At 42.5% G+C, this 15,398-nt stretch overlaps 1 protein-coding gene across 5 annotated transcripts in view; it reads left to right on the forward strand.

Annotated features, from left to right (window-relative positions):
* The first annotated feature begins 1,633 nt into the window (after positions 1-1,633).
* LOC130276076 (nuclear receptor subfamily 2 group C member 2) overlaps positions 1,634-15,398 on the forward strand; it is a 47,265-nt gene continuing 33,500 nt past the window's right edge. For 2 of the 5 annotated variants that reach the window (XR_008845012.1, XM_056524937.1), the window contains exons 1-2: positions 1,636-2,010; positions 15,077-15,166. Coding sequence is in view for 4 of the 5 variants with exons in the window: in XM_056524937.1 (XP_056380912.1) it covers positions 15,095-15,166 (72 nt within the window). In the remaining variant the exon portion in view is untranslated. The other 3 variants (XM_056524938.1, XM_056524940.1, XM_056524939.1) reach the window with 3 other exon arrangements.

The following is a 15,398-nucleotide window of genomic DNA, read 5'->3' on the forward strand; positions in this document are numbered from 1 at the left end:
TGGAACTAAACCAAGAAAGGGAGGGGAAAAAAGCAAATTGGACATAATGTCACCAAACTCCAAAAATGTGCTGGACAAAATTATTGGCACCCTTAACTTAATATTTGGGTGCACACCCTTTGGAAAAAATACCTGAAATCAGTCATTTCCTATAATCATCAATAAGCTTCTTACACCCCTCAGCCGGAATGTTGGACCACTCTTTCTTTACAAACTGCTCCAGGTCTCTTATTGGAAGGACACCTTTTCCCAACAGCAATTTTAAGATCTCTCCACAGGTGTCCAATGGGATTTAGATCTGGACTCATTGTTGGCCACTTCAGAACTCTCTAGTGCTTTGTTGCCATCCATTTCTGGGTGCTTTTTGACGTATGTTTGGGGTAATTGCAGGGGCGGACAAATCACATGTGCAGCATGTTCAGCTGCACAGGGGCCCGCCACTACACATGGGCCCTCAGGCACTGGCACAGGCTACCTCAGCAGTGGATCGTCTCCCCGCGATTGCGCTGCGGGGGGCGATCCACCCCACTGGATCACCAGGGACGGGATACAGGCACCTTTAGACGCCGCTGTCAACGTTGACAGCGGCGATCTAAAGGTTTAATACTTTAACAGGAACAAAATCATACACCACCTACATACGCACAGGTTACACTTAATAGAGGACAAAAGCGTGCATGGAGCCTCTGACCGAAGGAGATTAACAGTTATTTTACATTTCTTCTGTTTGTGAATAATCACACCATCTGTTATGAACTTTTCCCCAAGCTGCTTGGCGATGGTCTTGTAGCCCATTCCAGCGTTGTGTAGGTCTACAGTCTTGTCCATGACATTCTTTGGCCTTTGCCATGGTGGAGAGTTTGGTATCAGATTTTGCTTCTGTGATCAGGTATCTTTTATATAGGTAAAAAGCCAAGACCAGAAGCATTTATTCATTTTTTATTCCATTTTGCCCGTGCCACAACAACAAAAGAGATAAACTTTAACTTACTCCCCACCACTCCCCCCCCAATGCAGCCATTATTCTCCTGTCCTCTTTCTGTATTCGCAGGCCAGGCAGGTCACACTGCACTGAGCTTATTGCCAGGTACAGAGATGTCATGCCTTGGCCATGATATACTGACTGGCAGTGTGATGTAAAAGACCCGATAATGCAGAAGGAGGACGGGAGAGCTACCGGTATATCAACGGCACCAGGGAGCGCCGGGAGGCAAGTGAAAGGTTATTGCTATTGTTGTCGCAACCCAGACAGAAAAACAAAGCCATGAGCTTGTTACCTGTATAAAATCAAATACTTGTTTTACTGAGTAAAATGCAAATCAATTATTTGGAATGAGTTTTTCTAGATTTTATGTTACTCTGTCTCTCTCTCTGTTTAAATAAACCTACCACTAAAATCATAGACTGGCTATTTCTTTGTCAGTTTTAAAGCATAAGCAGGGGGATCAAATATTCTTTTCCCTTCACTGTATATTTCAGGCAGATTTTCATTCATTTACTGTGGATTTCTCTACCCTGCCCACTTCAATACTTTTTCAGACAACCAGAAGACTTGCACTGCTGACACAGGTTGTCCAAGCCAGACATTTACCATAACCAGTTTTTGTTCTTTGACTATAAAGTTTATTGAATTCAGACAGCTACACTTTTCAATCAGCTGTCAGGATTTTATAAAGTTTATACAAAAAAAAATAAAAAATGAATTGACAGACCCTAGCTGTGGGAGGAGTGCAAGCTAACCACGCCCACTGTCCGATTAGCCAATCTTCGCTTTTCTTTGGGTGACGTCAACCTCGCCTGCAATCCGAGCGAGAGGGAACAGGAAACAGGAGAGGGGGGGAAAGAGGCGGCGGAGTGCGGGGTCACGACCTCTGACCTCTCACCGAAGGGAAAAATCTAAAAACAACCGAAAGAATCGGGGTTCACTGGCGATTCCCGGGTGCGGGAAGCTGTGGGGGCCGCCAGGAGCTGAGGGGATGCGGCTGTGACGAGAACCTCCGTCGAGGTGAGGTAAGACGAAGCCGCGTCCCTGCTGAGGCCTCCCCAGAGCTGCCAGCCTGACCACATACTGCTGCTAATGAACGACCGAACGCCCGACAGGACGCTGCTGACGCTTCATTTACACCGGGCGTTACCTGACGACGCTAACAACCTAGTTACCCGACAACCACCTCTGGCCCGCTGCGCCGGCACTCCCCCTCCAGCGACCCCTGACGTCATAGAGATGACGACCTCTCGCTTAGCGTTATCCGTACCCGCCGTCTCCCAGCCTGGCATCTCGCCAATAACCGCCATATTTCTCTCCGAAACGCGCTTCCTTTATTTATTTATTTTATGACGCGGTAGTGTGGGAGGTATCATCCGTACAGCCAATCAGCATTCGGATTTGAGGAAGTGGGCGGTGTCTTTTGACAACTGACGTTTCAGCTGACCCATCAAGGTACTCTGAGGGCGTGGTATGATCGCTGAGACTGTCTACTGTTGTAGCTGCCACTGATTAGCTCCATCTAGTGGTGGCAGCTTTTATTGCACTAGTGTTTTGCAAAAAAAATGTTTATTTATTTACTTTCTTTCCTTACAGTAACCTTAGGTGACCTGTTGGGGGGGGAGTGGTCTTATGTTAGGTCATGTTTTCCAGCTGGAAAACTAAAACTCCCAGCAATTCCGGGAAAACATTGTTTGATAATAGCCTGTCACTTAGGGCTCATTCACATGGCCGTTGTGCTCCAGTAAATGCCGCTCTATCTACCAGTTGTCAGAATGTTGGGAGTTGAGTGTAGAAAAAAAATACTGAATGTCCTTTTTTTTTTTTTTTACCTCCGTTTAACTCAAAATGTTGGAATACTGATTTCCCGACGGATCCTTTTCAAATCAATGGCATCTGTCAGGACCCAATGGTGTCAGTTGTGCTCCAACTCGTTCTAGGTTCTTTTGGCGCAAAAAAAAAAAAAAGCCAAATGGACCCAGAACAGGATGGAGCATAACGGCAGTAGTGACGCTGGAATTAGGCATCAGAGCTGAGCTGGTAGCACAGGGAGAGAGACCTGACATCAATGGGGCACATGTGACCAAAAAAAATGATGAGTGATGATAAGAAGCTCTGACCAGGATAGTTGTCAATCACTCGGTTTAACCCTTTCACTGCCAGTGCAAAAAAAAGTCAGTTCCCCCCCCCCCCCCATATCCTTATATAATTTCTTTATTTTTTAAGTAGATACCTGACATATCTTAAAAATGTCACCCAGCACTTTTGCAATTTTGCATTAAAATGAAAAGCCCTGTGGGGCTAGAGTAAGGTCTACAGCAGTGTTCCCCAACCAGGGAGTCTCCAGCTGTTGCAAAACTACAACTCCCAGTATGCCCGGACAGCCTTCGGCTGTCCGGGCATGCTGGGAGTTGTAGTTTTGAAACAGCTGGAGGCACCCTGGTTGGGGAACAATGGTCTACAGCAACTCACCCCATGGTGGAGATCACATAGTCACAAGGGAAGATTTATCAAGAACTGTGCAGCGGAAAAGTTGATCAGTTGTCCATAGCAACGAATCTGCTCGCTTCTTTCCTTTTTAACAAGGCTTCAGAAGAATAAAAGAAGCAACCTGATTGGTTGCTATGGGCAAGTGGTCAACTTTTTCTCTGCACAGTTTTTGATAGTTGAGTCCTGAGGCGCATTGAGGGAGATTTATCAAAATCTGTGTAGACAATGAATGGTGCAGTTGCCCATAGCAACCAGTCAGATTGCTTCTTTCATTTTCCACAGGCCTCTTTAAAAATGAAAGAATAAATCTGATTGGTTGCTATGGGCAACTGCACCACTCTTCCTCTGCACAGGTTTTGATAAATCTCCCCCATAGTGCATACAAATCTCCAATGCTTGCTGACTCAATAACCTCAGTGCTACAAGCCTAAACTGGCAATACAATCAGCACAAAAAATGTCTCCTACCTGGAGATTTATGAAGCTTTAGCTCCATATTGATGCCAATTAATTTAGAATGGGATGAGGTGTAATGTGTAGTTGTAGTATTTTGTCCATTATCTGCACATGGCTAGAACTACACAGTTATCATAGTGCATCTAGTGCCTGTTGGATCCTAATAGAATATGTTCCTCTGATTTAAATGTCAGACCATCCGATTTAGTCCAACCCCCCCCCCCCCCCCCCCAAAAAAAAAAAAACAATGCCATATTTGCTGCATGGTGTAGTTTTTTTTTTTTTGGCTATAAGACAGTAGAGAAATATGAAAGGTGTTTTTTACCCTATAGCAGCATATTATGGGTACAAATTTTATTTAAAGAAATTGGGGAATTTTCCTCCCATAGACCTTTATATGTTGGGGGGGGGGGGGGGGAATTTAAATAGAAAAAAATGCATGTGTACATGTATGTGGGCATTTTTTCTGCCATTTTTCCTCACGATTCTTTAATCCTTGAGTCACATGACATAAGAATTGTGCGACTTGTAATGAGAAAACTGCAAGGTTACAAACACATTAAAACATTTTGAGAAAAAAACACAATAAAAACTTCATCATGGAGGAGAAAGAAGAGAGTCGTTTTTTTTTTTGTAGGGTTTTTGTTAGGCCAAAAACTGACCAAACAAAAGTTGTGTCAGAAAGAAGCTTTAAAGGGCAACTCCGGTAAATTACATATTACCCCTGTGATCTCCTGCCTGGTGCCCCAGCTCTCTCCATGCACAGAGCGATCTCCGTTCTGATCCGAATTACTGTCAACCGCCCCCCCCATGTGATTTATAAGCCGGGAAAGCGGGCGGCATTGCACTCTACTCTCCGGCCACCCAAAAGATCCAGATATTTCTTTGCATAAACTTCTATGTAGAAAAATGTGCAGATCTCTTGACTGGCCGGGAAGTGGAGCGCAACGCCGCCTGCTTCCCTCGCTTATAGACATGTCAAAAGTTGTTTTTGACAAAAGTAACATTTCAAGTTGCCAGAGGAAAATGTATTGAATTGCGCATATTTGTTTTTATTAGTGTTTTTATTCACTTGTACAATGATTCCTTACTGCAGTAATGGTCTTCTGCAAGTTGCATATCCAGTTTGCATCTAATATCTCTGTCAGTGGCAATTCACATTCCAAAGTGACCCTATTAGATAGCTGTAAGGCTGGAATTCCAAGGTTTTTCATCCAAAAATGCAGAAAAAAACGCCCATTCGGCCAGATGTTAGCTGCAAGTCAATAGGAAACAAAATGCAATATCCACTTGGCGTTTTTCAGTGTGTTTTTTTTTTTTTATTATTATTTAATCCTTTGGGCGTTTCCTTAGCTATTTTGGGCTCAGAGGCTGGTTTTCAAAAACAACTACATGTTGAGACTTTGGCATTTTTTGGGGAAAATCTTGGCTTTTTTCTCCCATAGAAGTCTATGGAAGTGAAAAAACACAAAAAAAGCCATGTGGGTTTTAACATTGGCGTTTTTATTCTTCTTTATATATATATTTAGCGACCCAAAAAAGGGATGGAGTTAGCTTTTTTTAATTACATTTTTCATTAGAAAATGTTTAATAATTTTCAATCAGGGACCAATTTATGGGGGTGAGTGGGCGAGGATATACAAATGTAGCTGGCAATATTAAAAATGGATAAAGGGGCCGTGTAATTGTAAAAATAATATATTGTTAAAATTAGTTTTGTGAAACTTTTTATTAAAAATGTATTTTAATTGTGTGTTTTATAAAGTGTTTGTGATTTTTACTTGTTTTAAACTTTATTCTCTTTATTTTATACCTTATTTAGGTACTACTACTCCCAGCATGGGACTGTTCCATGCTGGGAGCTGTAGTACCTGTACTAATAGAGAGATCGCCCCGGGTGTCACTCCTGACTGCTTCTTTAAGGGCCCTTTATATATTTTTTATATTGTCAGCTACATTTTTATTTTGTAATAAAAAATATAAATTTTGTTACCTACAATTTTTTCCATCCCTACTGCATAATTTATATATATATAGATATATATATATATATATATATATATATATATATACATATATATACAGCAACAGAAGAATGCAGCTGCACACTGCCAGCACAAGGATATAGGTGAAACATGAATATGCAGATAAAACATGGAGAGCTATACAGCTAAGGTGTAATAGATGCAAATGTGAAACTATGAGATAGTGAGGCACTTAGCTCGCAAATTTGTCTCCGCTGGTGGTCAAATAGCTTGGACCGTCCCACCACAATAAGGTGGCCTCATTGGGACGGACCCTACACTGTGAATATGCCTCTGTGTGAACAGTTCAGTAAGCATGGCAGGGTCTGGAACATCCAAGACACCTTATATACACACCTGATAGAGGTGGGTGGGGTGCAAGGCCTTGCACCCCACCCACCTCTATCAGGTGTGTATATAAGGGATACTCCGGTGCTAAACATTTTTTTTTTCTTTATAAATCAACTGACTCCAGAAAGTTAAACAGATTTGTAAATTACCTCTATTTAAAAATCTTAATTCTTCCAGTACTTATTAGCTGCTGTATGCACCACAGGAAGTTGTATACAATGGTCCCTCAACATACGATGGTAATTCGTTCCAAACGACCCGTCGTTTGTCGAATCCATCGTATGTTGAGGGATTTGTGCAATGTAAAGTATAGGAAGTTATACTCACCTGTCCCCGCCGCTTCGGACCGCGTCACACTGCTCCCGATGCTGTTCCAGGGGCTCCCGATGCTGTCCCGCTGCTCCGGCGTCTTCTTCGGGATCCTACGGCTTCTTCCGCATCTTCTCCGGTGTCCGGGCCTCGCTTTCTGGTGACGTTATTACGCCGGGACGGCGTGCGCAGCGGCGTAATAACGACGCCGGAAAGCGAGGCCCGGACCCCGGAGAAGATGCGGAAGAAGCCGGAGGATCGCGAAGTGGACCTGGAGCAGCGGGGATATGTAAGTGAACCTGTCCGGGATGCTTAAACTGCTATCCGACAGCAGCTTAAGCAGTTAATGAGATGGCCCCAACATATAAAAGCATCGTATGTTGATGCTGACATCGACATGCGATGGCCTCTGAGAAGCCATCGTATGTCGATTTGATCATATGTTGGGGCCATCGCATGTCTGGGGGGTTACCATATTTCTTTTCTGCCTGACCACAGTGTTCTCTGCTGACACCTCTGTCTAAGTCAGGAACATTCCAGAGCAGGATAGGTTTGCCATAGGGATTTGCTCCTTGCTCTGGACAGTTCCTGACATGGACAGTGGTGGCAGCAGAGAGCACTGTGGTCAGACAGAAAAGAAATTCAAAAAGAAAAGAACTTCCTCTGGAGCATACAGCAACTGATAAGTACTGGAAGGACTAAGATTTTTAAATACAAGTAATTTACGAATCTGTTTCACTTTCTGGAGCCAGTTGATTTAAAAAAAAAAAAAAAAGCCCGGGCTCCTTACATGACTCAGCCTATCACCGGCCGGGGCGGGACATCGCTGCGGACGGTGATATGTTGCCTGCATTGTGACGTTCTGAGCCTAAGAAGCAGGGAGCCGAGCAGCGGCAGAGGAACTGGACGCCGATACCGGCGCAACGGAGGAACGTAGGAAGGTGAGTGCAGCATTTCTGATTCTCACCCTGGCCCTTTTTTTCCCCTCTTCTGGCTTCTTCCAGAGTATCTCAATAGCAATCCTGAATTATTATGGTTTTTATTTTGCACCTATCTTATATTCTTTTTGTTTCACTTTCTATTTTCAGTACAGTGTATAATTATAGCATTGGTGGAATACCTATTTATTTTATCCAAGTAGACTGAGTGGGAAATACTTGCCTAGAGTGGATACAGGTAACAAACCCACAACTGTGAGAGCTATTGGGTCAGGATAGAATTTGAGCCTCTGGATCTACATAAGAATGTTCTCATTCACTGACCGCAAGCAGAGATCTTAAAAACATTGAAGAATTAAAACAAAACAAAAAAAAACTATAATGACAGGATTATTTTAGGGCAGTTGTCTCCGATCTGTGGCTCTCCAGCTGTTGTGACAACTCACAGTCTTTAGCATCTTAGGGGATACTGCACTTGTACAGTCCCCCCCCCCCCCCATCCTGGGCGCTCAGACGCTGTTACAGATCTGGAGCACATGTGTCATCTCTTTAATCAGCTCTGTCTCCCTGTCCCGTTCTCCTCGGGTTCTGTTGGGATGGATGTGCAGTAATGAGGCATCTTCCGGTTCAGGTCCTTCGTCTCTGCCTATAATTATCCTCTCCCTGATCAGTGCCAACGTCCCACAGGCTTTATTAGAAGACTTCCAGTGTGACGGGTGCGCTTCGCTCATTATGTGGATGTTCACTTCTCCCCCAAATCGCCCTACATTTTCCTCATCCCTTAATAAAACATCTATGTAGAGCTGAGATACGGTAATGGATGGCGCAGGATGACGTAAGATCCTTTACAGAGTACATCAAACTGGAGTCTAGACATTTCTCTTTACATTTGGTATTTTATAAATGCAAAAGAGATTTGTGAAATATAAAATGTGCTTTGTGCCCTTTATGTTTTAGTTGTTTTTGTAAACAAAGTTGGAAATTGTAATAACGCAATTTCCATATAGCCTAGATGCCCTATCATTTTGTGCATACAGGTCCCGTGCAGACATAGGTGTCTGTGTCATAGTAACAGACTACAAAAAAAAACCCTGTGTGCTGTGCCACCTTGTTTAACCTCTTAATGACTGCCGATATACCTTTTTATGGGGTCATTCAGGGCTATCCGTATTCTAGCCTGCCATGTTGGCTTTCCTGTGTTGGGATCGCAGGGGCTCATCTGTCAGTATGATAGCTGGGCCCCTGCTGTAACTATCAGGAGCGGAGAATCCTCTGCTTTGGTAGTTTAACCCTTCACATGCCACCGTCAAATAAGGGCAGCTGCATGTGAATAGTGCCCTTTACCAGCAATCCTGTGGCTTGCCATGGATGTCTGTGTACCCAGCCGTGCTGTCCAGCATGGTCACCCTGTCAATGTTATGCTGAGAGAATACACTGCACTAGTATACTAGTGCATTGTATTATACCAGCGATCTGGTGATCGTTGTCAGTGAAAAGGGGACTAGTGAAAAGTAAAAAATAAAACCAAAGAGGTAAACATACAACCAATAAAGGATATAAAAAAGATGTTACCTTTTTATATCATAAAACATACATTTATAAATATACATATTCATAAGACCTGAACAATAAAGTTATTTTATTATTTATCGCCAAACAAAACAACATGATGGGCTTGCAGTATTTTGTTTCTGCCTCCCAAAAAAACGGGAATAAATATGTATTGCAAAATGGTTCCTCCTGTAAAAAAGGAGCTACAACATAGCAACTGCTGGACTCTTTTTTTTTTTTTTTACCTTTATAAACTATGTAACTATTTGTGTCAAGAAAATAGAGATCCTTGAGATGTATTTGCTTAACAGATACTGTACATAGGCTCTATTAGAAAATGTGCCTGTAGTTTCTGTTATTTTTCAATTTTTTTTTCAATTTATTTTTATCTGAATAGGATGGTTTAGACCAGCTATTCTGCACAGCTATAAACAATGCGTTGCTTGATGACATTAAAGGGTTACTCCAGTGAAATTTTTTTTTTAAATCAAATGGTGCCAGAAAGCTAAACAGATTTGTAAATTATAGAAAGAGAGGAAACGATGCACTCACCACTTCGTTGCCGGTAAAAAAGATGCTTTATTCGGACATAACTTTAGAGCGTGGAGGACAGGGGGTGCAGGACGCCAAACAGGGACAGGTAACAGCCGTTTCACCCGAGCATGCGGGCTTCTTCAGACCACACCTTCCTGTGACGTTCGGGTAGGTAAAGTACTCACCTGACCGCAACGTCACAGGTCAGGTTATGACAATAATATCATGTGACATTAAAACCATGATAAAAACATAACAAAACACCAAATACACAATGCGACTCAAGTAGCTATAATTATAGAAGAATACTAAGATCAATCTTATCATTCATGCCCAGGGGCCCCTGAGCAGAGGTGCGTAAGATCCATAGGGCTTCGGTCCTCAACAATCTCTTTTTCCTATCTTTACCTTCAGTGACGGGTATTTTCTCTATGCCAAAAAAAACTAAGAGATGACGGGTTTCCACCGTGTACTTCACATATGTGTTGGATCACACGGGGGGAACCTTTTAAGGACCGTAATGAGTATAGATGCTCCCGGAAACGAGTGTGCATAGGTCGAGTGGTACTACCCAAATAAAAACGACCACATCTGTAGGTTAGGGCATATACAACAAAACTCGTACGGCAGCACATATAATCATTTATATGTATATCTATGCCACCTAGATTAATCCTTTGTTTTGTTTCTATCTGGGGGCACCATTTACAACTCCCGCATCGATAATTCCCGTTGGGGATAGATCTTTTTAACCAATTTTCACTTTTCTTCTCACAGTATTTACTGTGTGTCAAGAGGTCACCTAAATTAGGTACCCGTTTATAAGCTATGATTGGTTTCTGATTACTGTATTCTATAAGTGCTGGATCACTTTGAACGAGATACCAATTTTTCTCAATTGCACGCTTAATGGTATAGGATAGCGGACTATGTGTAAATGAAAAACAGAATATTGCATTATTTGGGATGATAGGTTCAGAGACAGTTCTTTTGTATGATTTATGGATTAATTCTTCCCTATTTTTTGTTCTTGCTTTTTTGCAGGCAGTAGCTAAGGCTTCTTTAGGGTAACCCCGGTTCAAAAGCCGCTTGGTTAAATCCTCTGCTTGGACATCGAAAGATGCCAAAGTGCTATTGATACAGCGAAGCCTCAGATACTGTCCGTATGGAACTGCTTTTTTTACATGTGGTGGGTGGTAGCTGGAATAGTGTAACAAAGAGTTCCCTGCCGTTGGCTTCCTATAGCCTATTGTATGTAGGCCATCATCTCTCACTTGGACTAGAACATCCAGGAATTCCAATTGTAAATTACTTCTGTTCCAATTTGTAAATTACTTCTGTTTAAAAATCTTAATCCTTTCAGTACTTATCAGCTGCTGTATACTACAGAGGAAGTTCTTTTCTTTCTGACCACAAGTGCTCTCCACTGACACCTCTGTCCATGTCAGGAACTGTCAAGAGCAGGAGCAAATCCCCCTATCCTGCTCTGGACAATTACTAAAATGGACAGAGGTGTCAGCAAAGAGCACTGTGATCAGATAGAAAAGAAATTCAAAAAGAAAAGAACTTCCTGTGGAGCATATAGTAGCTGATAAGTACTGGAAGGATTAAGAATTTTAAATAAATGTAATTTACAAATCTGTAAAAGAGGAAAAGGGATTGTAACCATAACCTCAAAGGAAAATATCAGATATACTGATACATGATGGATAATTAAAGGAACCGTGCTTCAAATGTATGATGAAAGCAATAGGTACATTTATTAAAATACATATACAAAATAAATAAAATAATGTATTCATATAAAACCTCCTTTCACAGGGCCCTTGTGAGGAGGTGAATGCAATAGATCAATATTAATTTTTAAGATATATAACACACCACTGTATACAATGTTAAGAGATATAGTCCGTTAATCCGGAATTTGTTAGGTTCAGAATGTAGATCTCTCACAGTCCGCAAAACGGAGTAATAGGGTGTGTGACCAAAGTCCATAAATTGGACACCAATATTAAGTAGTTTTACCAGCCAGATGGAATAGCCAGGTAGATCGTTTCAGAGGATTGGTGCCAGCAAGCACCTGTCCAAATCGGGGTCTGTGTATGCGGAGTACGGGCGCTGGCATACGCTCCTGTGGCTGGTCTGCCTGCCACAGACCCGGTAGAAGCCGCTATCGATGGTAGGAAAGAACACAGCTTACAGATTTCCGATTGCCGGACCTCATGGAAATTCTTGCTGTCTGACGTCAGTCAGGTAGGTGGGCCGGATGGATGGAGGCTGCGGCTGTTGTAGGCAAGTGGTGGCGGACTTGCAGTAGCGATGGTGCTTACTGGTAGATGTCTCAAATGACAGTGGTGCGTTAATGGTGCGTTAAATACAAGCTTCTAGACGCGTTTCAGGGTACTTTTATCATAACGACCCTTTCCTCAACAGCCGCAGCCTCCATCCATCCAGCCCACCTCCCTGACTGACGTCAGACGGCAAGCAATTCCATGAGGTCCGGCCATCGGAAATCTGTAAGCTGTGTTCTTTCCTACCATCGATAGCAGCATCTACCGGGTCTGTGGCAGGCAGACCAGCCACAGGAGTACACACCAGCGCCCGTACTCAGCATACACAGACCCCGATTTGGACGTGTGCTTGCCGGCACCAATCCTCTGGAACGATCTACCTGGCTATTCAATCTGGCTGGTATATATACTTTATATTGGTGTCCACACACCCTATTACTCAGTTTTGCAGACTGTGAGAGATCGACATTCTGAACTAACAAATGCCGGATTAATGGACTATATCTCTTAACATTGTATACAGTGGTGTGTTATATATCTTAAAAATTAATATTGATCTATTGCATTCACCTCCTCACAAGGGCCCTGTGAAAGGAGGTTTTATATTAATACATTATTTTAGTTATTTTGTATATGAATTTTAATAAATGTACCTATTGCTTTCATCATACTTTGAAGCACGGTTCCTTTAATTATCCATCATCTATCAGTATATCTGATATTGGCCTTTGAGGTTATGGTTACAATCCCTTTTTTCTCTTTTACAAATATATATTACACCTAAGGTGTAGGTGTTCAACCATATTACACCTCGGCTAATTAATTGTGAGCTGTACATACCATTTTTTCTAATTTACAAATCTGTTTTACTTTCTGCCACCAGTTGATAAAAAAAAAAAAAAATGTTTTCCAGGGGAGTACCCCTTTAATTTTCCCTTTTTTTTTCTATCCATTTAATGGATCTGTGTCCTTTTCCCCATATTTGTCAGGTTTCCTACAGTAAAAAAAAAAAAAAAAAAACATCTATTTAAAATATATACCGTAAATAAATAAAAACTTATAAATATATATAAATAAAACAAAAACACACATGGCAGATCAATTTCTTTAACTGGACTTCTCTAAAAATGTGTCCACTTTTGCACATGTTTTTTGGCTGGATCCAGCAAATAGAGAAACTGATTGCGAAAAGAGCCTCACGTGCTTCCATCCGAATTTTCATACCCTGAGGCTTGGATTCCACTTGGTTTCTTTTTACTGCAATTTTTTCACAGAAAAAAATGGCAGTGCAATTTCCTGCATCTGACGTTTTTTCTGACACTTTTGCATTTGAGTGGAAATTGCATTTTTGGCCCCTTTGGCGTTTTTTCAAAATTTGTTGGGTATCAAAAAAATAAAATAAATAAAAAAGATGCAGTAGGGATGGGAAAAATGTCTTAAACTAATTTTTTATTTTTTTATAAAGAAATTGTAATTAATTTTTCATAAAGTGTGTGTGTGTGTGGTTCTCTTTTTTTTCTTTATTTTAATTTTTTTTTTGGGTAGTACTACTACTCCCAGCATGGAACAGACTGTTCCATGATGGGAGTAGTAGTACCTGTACTAATAGACAGATCATCCATAATATAGCAGAGATGTGGAGCGGCTCTATACAGCACTCGCATCTCTGCTCTGTACTGCGGCCGGGCAGTAATGTGAATAGAACAGTACTCATTCATATTTTCCTCCCAGAGTGGGGATTGGCTGGATGGTTGCAGCCAATCACAATGAGTGATGTTCTATTCATGTCACTGGCCGGCCGGAGTATAGTGCAGAGATGCGGAGTTTAGGAGAAAGACGCTCCGCATCTCTGCATAGATAGGACAATTGCGTTGGGTGTCAGGAGTGACATCCGCTGTGATCTGTCCTTAAAGGAGTACTCCGGTGTGCACTTTTTTCATTTTATCCCGTCCGGGCGGCAAAATAAAAGAAAACACTTTCTCTTACCTGCCAACGAGCCCTCTGAGCTCCGGTACACTCCGGTACAGGTGTTCGTTCCCAGGGCTGTATTCTTCTTACTTCCTGTTAGCCCGGCACGTCTCACGGAGCTTCAGCCTATCACCGGTCGCAGCTATGTCCCGCCTCGGCCGGTGATAGGCTGAAGCTCCGTGTGACGTGCCGGGCTAACAGGAAGTAAGAAGAATACAGCCCGGGGACCGAACACCTGTACCGAAGCTCCGGGGGCTCGTTGGCAGGTAAGATAAAGTGTGTTTTCTTTTATTTTGCAGCCCGGACGGGATAAAATGAAAAAAGTGTGCACCAGAGTACTCCTTTAACTGCAGGTACTACTTCTCCCAACATGGAGCACAATCTGCTCCATGCTGGGAGTTGTAGTACCTGCATTAATAGACAGATTGCAGCGAGTGTAACTTCTGACACCTGTTGCGATCTGTCTATTATTGCAGGTACTACAGCTCCCAGCATGGAGCAGAGTGTCCTCCATGTTGGGAGCAGTAGTACCTTCAGTTAAGGAAAGATCACAGCGTATATCACTCCTGACACTCGCTGTGATCCTCCTGTATAATGTATAGATGCGGGCGGCCGCTCTTCTATGGTCCCCTGCACTGCCGTATATATACACCTATTCATATTTCCCACAGAGAGTTGTGATTGGCTGGAACCATCTCTGCGGGAAATATGAATAGGTGTATATATACGGCAGTGCAGGGGACCATAGAAGAGCGGCTGGCCGCATCTATATATTAAGCAGAAGGATCGCAACGGACCCGGGGCGATCTGTCTATTAGAACAGGTACTACTACTCCCATCATGGAACAAAAATACACCAAACTGAAAAACGCTAAGTGGAAAAAGAATTTCGCGTTTTTTCATTGATTTACAGCTAACATCTGGCTGCAGTGTTTTTTGGCCGAAAAAACTCCATGCGGCAGAATTGGCGTTTTTCTTGGTGTTCCCCCCCCCCAAAAAAAAAAGAAGTGGAATTCCAGCCTTAGAGGTGTTGCCACAATGTACATTACACATTGCATTTTGCTCTGTAAGACTTAGACCTCAACATTTTGTAGTCCTGTTGGGTTAGGGATTTGCAGGATATATTCTACTCACTGGTGACATCCAAGGTTCTAGAAGTGTTGATTTTTTTTTTCTCCAGGTTCAGGAATCTTCAGTGATGACCAGCTCCTCCCAGCGTATCCAAATAATCTCCACCGACTCTGCCGTATCAACTCCACAGCGTATCCAGGTATTTTAAGTACACTGCATAAATTCTAGAAGATGGTACTTACAGATCATAGCTGTGTCCCTATGAAGCAGGGCTGCATTGTATAGCATAGTATAGGATAGTGTTTCCCAACCAGGGTGCCTCCAGGTGTTGCAAAACTACAACTCCCAGCATGCCCGGACAGCCGAAGGCTGTCCGGGCATGCTGGGAGTCGTAGTTTTGGAGCATCTGTAGGCACCCTGGTTGGGAAACA

Source organism: Hyla sarda, chromosome 6, assembly GCF_029499605.1.
Source record: "Hyla sarda isolate aHylSar1 chromosome 6, aHylSar1.hap1, whole genome shotgun sequence".
NCBI classification, from domain to species: domain Eukaryota; kingdom Metazoa; phylum Chordata; class Amphibia; order Anura; family Hylidae; genus Hyla; species Hyla sarda.